The 10,129-nt window shown below is 37.6% G+C and overlaps 1 protein-coding gene and 1 pseudogene across 1 annotated transcript; both read right to left on the reverse strand.

Moving 5' to 3' along the window:
* Window positions 1–992: 992 nt before the first annotated feature.
* On the reverse strand, window positions 993–3,709 carry LOC143904704 (uncharacterized; annotated as a pseudogene).
* A 2,809-nt stretch (window positions 3,710–6,518) lies between these two features.
* LOC143904779 (uncharacterized) lies at window positions 6,519–9,966 on the reverse strand. Its single transcript, XM_077419707.1, has 3 exons — window positions 8,035–9,966; window positions 7,629–7,958; window positions 6,519–7,501 (listed from the first exon to the last, which is right to left on the reverse strand). The coding sequence occupies exon 1, from the start codon at window positions 9,964–9,966 to the stop codon at window positions 9,058–9,060; it is 909 nt and encodes a 302-aa protein (XP_077275833.1). The 3' UTR covers window positions 6,519–7,501; window positions 7,629–7,958; window positions 8,035–9,057.
* Between the last annotated feature and the right edge of the window lie 163 nt (window positions 9,967–10,129).

Raw genomic sequence — 10,129 nt, forward strand, 5'->3', positions numbered from 1 at the left:
AAAAATCGCGTTTTTTGTTGATAATATTGTATGTATGTGTTTATTGCGTTTCCCCGCAGGGCTTACAAGGCGTTTTTTACTGAGGAACGTACCCAAACCTCTTACATAATTTTATCCCCTCCTGATCATTTACGATCTCACAACACTTTTACTCCCCTCCCCGTATTCCCTTTCTCCCCTCTTCCTCTTCTTCTTCTTCCGCTTCCTCTGCGACTCGTCCTTCCGCCTTCCTTCTTTCCGTCCTACTCCTCCCTATTTGGTCCATTTTCTGTACCTCCCCTCTTTCTCTTCGTCGGATTCCATGAGCAGCTTCTCCTCCATTTCTTTTAAAATTTCTTCCTCCTCCGACCTTCCTACTTTCCTACGCACATCTCTCTTCCCTTCTACTCTCTCCTCTCTCTCTACTCTCTCTCTATCTCTCCTTTCCACCGACTTATCTTCGTGGATCTTTACCCCAACCCTATTACCCACCTTTTTCTTCGCCTCCAACACCCGCCACTTCTCCTCCTCGTCACCCAGTTTTACCAAGATCGTCAACCACGCACCTCTCTGCCCCAGAACTACTACATCCCTTGTCGTCACCTTCACCTTCAGTCCTTCTGTGAAGGACTTCACCTTGTCCCAGTTTGATTTCTTCCCTCCCCACTTCTCCTTCTCAACCCTTATAATGACGTTCTTCCTTCTTAGTTCTTCCTAGCTCCCTTCGTCCACCCCCGCCCACCATTTCTTCTCTCCCTCCTCACTCTCCTCGCTGTCCGCCCTCTTCCTTTTGCCTCCACCTTGCTCCAATCTCTCAATTTTTTTCTCCAATCTCCTTAATTTCTCCTCCATCTCCTCCATCCTCTCGTCCTTCTTTCTATCGTTCTCCTTCTCCTTCACCAACTTTCTTACCTTCTCCTCCACCATCCTTTCCACCGCCTCTGCTATTACTCTCCCCTCTCGCTCCATCCTGGATCTGAAAGCGTGAGCCTATTACTTACTTCTCCCTTCCTCTATCCCCCTCTCTCTCCCCGCTCCTTCTCTCCTCCCCTCTCTCCTCTTTCCTTCTTGCCTCTTCCTTCTTCCAGCTTTTCCACCTCCCCTTTCCTTCTCTTTCTTTCCTCCTCTAGCTCTATCATCCATTCCTCCCTTCCCCCTTCTTTATCTAATACCCATCCTACCGCTTCCTGCCAGCTACCGTTTCTTGATTTCCAACTCCTACATTTTTCCCATATATGCTCCCATGATTCCTCCCCATACTCACACACCCTACATTTCTTCTTCTCCTCCCCTTCCCAGTATCTGCTCTCTTTCACCTCATTCCCTAATCTAAACCTCGCTACCTTTCTCCATCTACTCTCTCCCCATCGATTCTTCAAATATCCCGGAATACCCCCTCCTTTTATTCACTTATACCATTTATTATACTTTGACTTCTCGATCTTCTCCCATCTCTTTCCTCTGCCTCTCCTTATCTCCCCCAACCAGCTTACAAAACCAATCATCTCCATCTTCTCTCAACCTTTCCAATTTTTCTAACTCCACTCCTCTTTCTTCGAAGAACTTTCTTCTCTCTCTTTCCCAACTCGAGCCTGCTTTCCCTTCCCTCTCCCTTCCTTTTATCTCTTCCCAACACCGCGTCGCCAATTTGCTTCCTCTACCCTCCTCTAACTTTTTCTCAAATCTCCATGCTCTCATCCCTGCCCTCCCTCTTATCTTCTCCCTTTACAACTCTTCCCTAACAAGGTACCACGGTGTTCTCCCGTCCACTCCTAAGACCCACCTAATATGCCTTTCTTCCATCCTTTCCATCCCTTCTCTTTCTCTCCATCCCCATATTTCTGCTCCATATCTCATCACCGTCCACACCAGCCTATTAAACAACCACAATCTTTTTCCCCAGTCTTTCCCAAACCGTCTCTTCCCTATCCCCCATACCTTTCCCATCACCGCCGCCGCTTTTCTAATCCTTTCCTTTACCTGCGCTTCCTGTCCTCCGTTCTTTTAAAACACATAACCCAGGTATCTAAATTCCTTTACCTCTCCTAATTCCTTCCCTTCCCATCTCCATCTTTTTTTACTCTCCCTCCCTCCTCCTTTCCTAAACCTCATTATTTTCGTTTTCTCCACATTCAACTCCAGTCTCTTCTTTCTTAAGTACTCCTCTAATCTTTCTAACATACTCCTCATTTGCTCCTCGTCCTCTGCGATTAATACTACATCGTCAGCATATGCCAGCGTATATACCCTCTTACCTCCTAACATTATTTCTCCCCATTTTACCCTGCCCATTTCCTTCTCCATATCAGCTAGTAACACGTTAAACAATAACGGGCTTAGCGGGCATCCCTGTCTCACCCCCCTCCCCGTCCAGAATACCTCTCCTATATCGTTTCCTACCCTTACTCTACTTCTCGTCTCCCTCAGCAACTCTTCCGTCCTTCTCACCAGCCCTTCTTTTATTCCCCTTTCCCTCATTGCTTTTACTAGCACCCCCCTGTCTACCGAGTCAAATGCCGCTTTAAGGTCTACGAAACATGCTATTAACTTTCCCCCTTTCTTCTCCAGCCTCCTATTCACCAAGTAGTTTAAAACATAGATATTATCCACAGTTCCCATTCCCCTTCTAAAGCCCGTCTGATTATGTGGTATAATTCCCTTCTCCTCTAGCTCCTCTCTCAACCTTTCCGCAATAATGGCCGTGTACACCTTGTACAGCGACGACATTATTGTCACCCCTCTGTACTCCTCCACCTTTTTTCCTTCCCCTTTCTTTACGATTGGGACGATTAATCCCTCTCTCCAATTCTCCGGCCAACCCCCCCCTTTCCATACTCTGTTTATATATCTCCATGCCCAAGTCTCCAACTCTTTCCCCCCATATTTCCACACCTCACTTGGTATCCCATCCCTTCCCATTGCTTTTCCATCCTTTAGCTTCCTTATTGTCCTCCTCATTTCTTCTATGCTTATCTCCTTTTTCTCTTCTCCTTCCTTTTCTTCCCTCCTCCCGTCCTCTCCCATCCTCACCCTCCCCTCTACTCCACCTAACAGCTGCATAAAGTACTCCTTCCATTCTTCCTCCTCAATCCCTTCCTGGATTCCTCTCCTCTTTCTTCTCTCCCTATTTACTATCTCCCATACTTCCGACTCTCTCCTTGCTTCCATCGCCCTTCTCTCCCATCTCAGATTCTCCTCCTCCTTCTTCCTCTTACACAGCTCCTTAAACTCCTTCCTCCTTTCTCTGTATGTAATACCCTCTTCCCTGCCTTTCCTCCATTCCCTCAGTTTTCTTCTCGCTTCCCTCTTTGCTTCTCTGCATTCTTCGTCCCACCACCCCACCTTTTTATTCCTGCTTCCCTTCACCTCCTTTTCCACCCTTATTATTGCCTCTACTATTCTCGTTTCCATTTCGTCACATTCTTTATTTATCTCTTCCTCTTTCTCTTCTACTTCCCCTATTCTTTCTTCGAACATCTTTACTCTTTCCTCATTCCACACTCCCCTGTTTCTTTTCTTCCACTTTCCCCCTCTGTCCTCCTCCATGCTCCCTCATACTGCCATTTCCAAGAGATGGTGGTCTGAGTCCACTCTATCCCCCACCGTCATGCTCTCGATTTTCTCCCTTTTCTCTCCATTCCCTATCACATAGTCTATCACTGTCTCCCCTCTTCCTCCCGTAAATGTAAATTTCCCCTCCTCATCCCCTCTCACATTCCCATTGAATATCTCCCACCATTTCTCCTCTACACATTTCACCAGCAACCTCCCCTCTCTATCCATCTTTTTATCTTTCGATTTTCTTCCTCCTTTCCTCAGCCCTCTCCCCTCCTTCTCCTCCTCTATTTTCCCCCCCTTCCTGCCCCGTCCTTGCATTGAAATCTCCTCCAATTATCGAAAATCTTCCTTCCTCTTTCTCTTCCATAAAATGCCCTAGTTCCTGTAAGGTCTCCTCTATTCTCTCCTTCTTTGCATACACCCCTATAATCTTCCAGTTCTCGTCACCTATCCTAACCTTTCCCACTATCATTTCCTCCTTGTCAATTTCCATTTCCGTTCCCTTCTCTTTTAACCCTTTTCTTATTCCCATTATCATCCCTCCTATTGCTCTTCCTTTTTTGTTCTTCTTTCCCGCCATTTGCACTCCCCATTCATATCCTGTTGGCATCCTCCCCCTTATTCTTTCCCAGCCCTTTTCTCCTATCCAGGTCTCTATCAAGACTATCACATCTTCTTTCTTTAGCCCCTCCCAAAACTCCTTATCTTTGTTTTCCAAACCAGCTACGTTCCAGAATACTATCCTCCACATTGACCTCCTTCTTCCCTCCATCTCTCTTCTGACTACCTTCTTGCCTTTCTCTGCTATCATTCCTTTCTCCTCTTCCCCTATTATTCCCCCATCCCCATTCCTTTTTCTCTCTCTCCTGCCTTGCCTCCCTCCTTTTCCTTCTCTCCTTTGCTCTCCTTTCTTACCTTTCCCCTTTCATCCTTTAGCACCTCCTCTTCTATATCCCATCTCCACCATATATTTTCCAACCTTATTCTGCCTGCTTTTATCCACGCCCTCCTTCCCTTTCTTTCCTCTCTTCTCGCTATCTCTCTCAGTTTCCAATTCACCCTTCTTTTCTCCCACGACAGGTCCTCCGTTATTCTCTCTTTTCTGCCCACCAGTCTCCTTTTTTTTTCCATCACCTCCCATTTTTGCTCTTCATTCTCTAATTTCAGCAACACCATTTCCCTTCCTTTATCCACATCCCCTCCTATTTTCTTTACTTCTAATGCTTTTACTTTGGCTCCTATTCCCTCCAATAGCTTTTCCACCTCTTGTCTTCTCCCTCCTTCTTTTACTTCTAATCTCCTTATCACTACATTCTTTCTTCTCTCTTCCTTCTCCTTCCTTATCAGCCTTCTCTCCAACTCTCTCATTCTCCCCACCATCTCCTCCTCTCCTTTTCCTACCTCTTCCTTTCTCTCCTCCTTTCTCTCACTTGCTTTCTCCTCCAAATTTTTTAACCTTTCATCTACCTTCTCCTCTAGTTTTCTTATTCTTTCCTCTAGCTCTCCTTTTGTTTCTTCCACCTTTCTTTTCTTTTCTTCAATTCCTCCTTTAGTCCCCTAATTTCGTCTTTTATACCATTCCTTATCTCCTCTTTATCTTTTTTCCTTTCCTCCTCTAGCACCTCCATTTTCCTTATAATTTTCTTCAGCAGCTCCTCTGTCTCCATGCTTTCCTTACTCTCCTCACCTCTTTTAATCTTCGCTGGTGGTGACCTATTCACTCTCCTTGTTTCGTTAAATCTATCCAACAGTTCTTTTTCTGCTCTAGCCGTCGCTTCTTCCTCTATCTCTTTCCTTTTCCTTTTCTGTATGAGATCCAGGACAAACCCTACGCTATCCGTTCTTTCTCTCTGCCTTGCAAGCCCCTCCGCCTTTGTTGGCCTGCCTCTCGCTTTTTTCTCCCCTTCTCCTTCTCTCTTCTTCCCTTTATTTCCCTGCTGTTCACTTTCTATTCCTATTTCCTCCCCTGACTTCATTTGCCGCTCTTACCTATGCCTATCCCTCTTACTCTTTATTCTATCTACTTCACTTCTCCCTATATCCTATACTCTATGCCCTGCCTCGCTTGTCCTACCTTGTCTCTAATCTCCCGTTGAGTCGTCCCTCTACTCACACCAACGTTCATGCCTCACCGCGCGCTGAGCACGCGGCCACAGATGATATAATAAAATAGATAACCAACTCCTGTCTTTTGCTTTAAAACAGTGTTTTAAGCGCCACCTGGGCGAATATACATGAGCGAACTAATATTCAATATGGCCGACTTCTATATATATATATATATATATATATATATATATATATATATATACCTATATATATATACATTTATTCCAGCAAACACAGAATACACCGAGTGCGCAATTTGATAGCAAATTGTGCACTCGGTGTATATTCTGCGTTTGCCGGGTATTTATATATAGTAGACTAATAGAGTGTACTGGTAAAGTATAATCAATATGTTCATTTTGTATCGGTGCTTTTATTCTTATTAAAAAGATCAAAAGTACCGATACAAAATGAACATAATAATTATATTATATAAAAACTAATAAAAATTCTGTATACATAGGAAAAATAGTACATGTTAAGTTACAAATTGGATAATAAAAAATTATATTTTTAATTATAAAATGTCTTTATTTTAATATCAATAATATATAATATTTATTATTATATTTATTATTATATTAACAGCCGCAACTTTTTAGTAATATATAAAAAATCAATTTTTAAATATAATATTATATAGAAATATTATAATATGTAAATATTTATTATGTGTAAGAACAAAGTTTACACTTTTCTGATATATCTTTTTTGTTTTTTTTATAATGATCAATAGCTTGCTTAAATATAATGTTGCTAGCTACGTATCGAGTGTCACGACCAGATAAAATTCTGTTCACAGATTTACAAAATGTATATAAAAATAATTTAATAATTACTTGTATAACAGCATGTTTTAATTCTTCTTTATGTTCGATGCATTTAACGAAAGACTTTAGCTTTTCGTACACACGCTCACGTAATAAAACAGAAACATTTCTGCGAAAACATAATAAAGAAATGTTTTCATTTAAAACAGAATCAGCTTCAAAAAATATATCATTCAAAAAGCACATAGATGGATACGTTAGAGATGGTTTTTCTTTAACATATTCTGCATTAATTAATTGTATATATTCTGTATGTGATGTGTCCGTACTTAAAAGACTTTCTTTACATGCTATACAATTTTTAAATTTTTTTATTGACAAAACTTTTTTTACAACCCAGCCAGCAACGTATGATCTATTGCTTTCTTGTAGTGGATATGCTTTATGGATATTTTCTATATTTTTAACTTGAGATGATTCTGTTAAAAAATCTTTTTCTGCCCTTTGTTCTGTAATATTATTTGCACAAGTAGCATTTTTTACAAACTGTTTTAAAGTAAATAATAAATCGCCGTCATTTATGTTTTTGCAATTGAATCCCACAGATCTTCTAGCAGTAAAATTATTAATTAATAATGTTTTGTATGACCCGCAAAATTGACTGCACGACGGATTTATATTTCTGCGTCCATGACTACGAATTAAACCAAAAAAATTTTCTAAAGGATCCTGATTGATATTTCTTGTTTTTAAAAATCTTATTCTTTTACTTTCAACAATTTTCCATATTCTTTTAAAACCACGCAAAGTAAATATCCAATTTTTTAACGATGGTATACATTTAACTGGTCGTTTAGTTTTCGGATCGACATATCGCATATTAGATAATCGTTTAATGGCATATGGCCAAAAGTTATGATGCTTACTATTTTTCGTTACTGCTACGCGTAGAGGAGTTTGTGGATGCAAGGTATGTGCATTAACGGAATCAAAAATTTTATTAAAAAGATCAAATGCTACTGCTGTGTCATATCCTGCCTTGTTTGGTATTTGTAACTGACCAATCTGTGATTCAATGAAGCCTCCTAAAAAATGAATAAATTACATGCAATTAGATTATATACAATTTATATTTATTTGTTATTGTTACAATTATTTATTATGTGCAAATTAGTAAATTTAAAAAAGTGATAGTAAGATTGATTAAATTACCTTTAATTTTGCTATTATATTCTAGATATCCCGATAATCTTGCACTGCAAACTTGAGCAGCACATTTTACTTTCATTTTTTTTATTTTTTATTTAATGACATGTTGGTCTGTTAATTTTGGTACTTGGCGATTTAACGTATTTGTATACATATCCATTTTATAAGCCATTTCAATAATGTCCCATGACGCAAACTGTCGTTCGTTTTCTTTCAATATGGTGGTATCAAGTTCTAAATTTTTAAATAATAAATTGTTACGGATTCCTTTTAAAAGATGTGGTGGATCAAAAATAGGTACAATGTTTTGCCCAAAAAGTTGAATAATATCTTCTGAAATATAAAATAAAAAATTGTTTTATGTATTTTAATTATGTTTTTTAAATTATTTTATGTATTTTATACTTACGATATTCTTGACCTGTTCTTATACATTCGCGTTTTGAATCCTGAAGAAGACTCTGTTAATACATGTCATGTTCGGTCCGCCTTGGTCACATACAGTTGCAATAATTATCAACCCAGCTTTAGTTAATTCTTTTATGATTTCTTTTATACATCTTAACAATTGTGCAGATTTGGTTTGACTTTTACAAAAGCCATAATACAATGGAATTTTCCAACCTTTCAGAATTCCTCGTATCATAAATACCAATACATGATCTGCTATGAGAGATGTACGTCTATGTCCCCAATCTTCAAAACCAATGATTTTATCATTTAACTAATCGTATTGCAAATTGGCTTCTAATGACATCTCATCCCACATTAACACGCATAATTTGTCATGATCGTTATTTATTTGTGCCATATGCTGCTGCAGATGCTCAAAAATAAATTTGTTGATTCCTGGTTGTAATGAGATTGTTTGTAACAAACATTTGAGAGTTTTAGGACTTGGCAGTATAAATAATTTTGATAGCAGCTTGTAACAAGAACCAGATTGTTTATATAGTGATAATGCTAAAATTTTTTCATCAAGCGTAAATCTTCTTCCCTATATATGTGGAGAATAATGTATATTAAATATAAAATAAAATCATTATTTTATTCATGATATTGTATAATGTATTTATACAACAATATTGCATAAACAACATTATATATTATTTATGTGTTTATAATTTATAATAATCAAAAATAGTTGCATGATATACAATAATATAGCATTTTTCAAAAAAGATAGATACTATTTTTGTATTGTTGCAATGTAAGGTATTTTTAGCATTACAATCAACATATATACATTATTTTAATTGTACATAATAATAAATTTTTTAGTTGGTATACATGATTCTTACATTTATAATATTTGATTCTTGCATATAAAACATTCAAAAAGTAATAAAAAATAGTTATGTTATCTACCAATGATTTTTCAATAATTTTATTTTCCAAAAAATAAAATCATTGTCTGTAAATAGAAATAAAATTATTGCAATTTAAAGCATATATTTTTTAAATATATTGAACTTCGTTTTGGACACGTTGATTGTAACGAAGATTTTAATTCATTAAAAAGTTTTTTGTAATTTACCTTAGGAGAATACTTTACATTCTTTAGTTGCATATTAAAAAATAATCTTTGAGTTGGAGTTAAAGTATTAAACTTTTTACAGAATTGTGCATCTGCAAATTTTTTTGCATCTTTCAGGCGTTGTTTATATCGTACTACTTGTGCTTTCATCTGGTTTCTTTCTTTTGCTAACATTACAGCTCTTCTGTATATTTTTCGTGCTTTTGGTGTTAATTGGGATTGCCTTGTAATAGAAGCAAGTATACTTCTTGATGTTTTTGGTGTGCTGGGACGATCAATTACTTCATTTATTGAGTCATTTGGAATATTTTGTGACTCATTTGTTTCTACATATTCTGTATTACTTGTAGAGATTTCATTTGTATAACTGCTAATTTTAGATTGTAACTCATTATCAGTTTGTGTATTTGTTTGTGTACTTGTTCCACATTGTTCATTTAATAAGTCAGAAACACTCGTTTCAAAGTGTGAATGCGGTTCAGTTATATTTGTATCATGTGTTTCTACTGTATTTGTTTCTATACTATTATATATATTTACACTGGGCACAGCGTTATGTTTCAATCTTGGCCGATTCTGAGTATAGATGTAATCATCAGGCAAGAAATGTAAATGACATACTCTGTATTTTCTTAATTCCTCTGATGAAGTATTTGAAATAATATTATTATTAATAGCTTCTCTCCATTTATCTGATAACGTGACATTTTTGGAAAAAAAATGACCAGGGACTCTTGAATTTGACTTACAGTCTGGTACGATGCAAATCCATTCAACTTTTGTCATATTATATTTATTGTGCATCAATTTGGAGGCAGCATCCAGTCACGCAACAATAAACTTGTATAAAATCCTTTTTCTTTCTTGAATATAAAACATATGTTCATGTAAAAGTAATATTAAGTACAATAATATACGAGCGATTTGAAAACCGCTATAGTAAAATAATCGCAATGTATTCATATAC

This window comes from Temnothorax americanus, unplaced genomic scaffold (genome assembly GCF_048541705.1).
Source record: "Temnothorax americanus isolate GAGA-0224 unplaced genomic scaffold, ASM4854170v1 Scaffold108, whole genome shotgun sequence".
Taxonomy (NCBI): domain Eukaryota; kingdom Metazoa; phylum Arthropoda; class Insecta; order Hymenoptera; family Formicidae; genus Temnothorax; species Temnothorax americanus.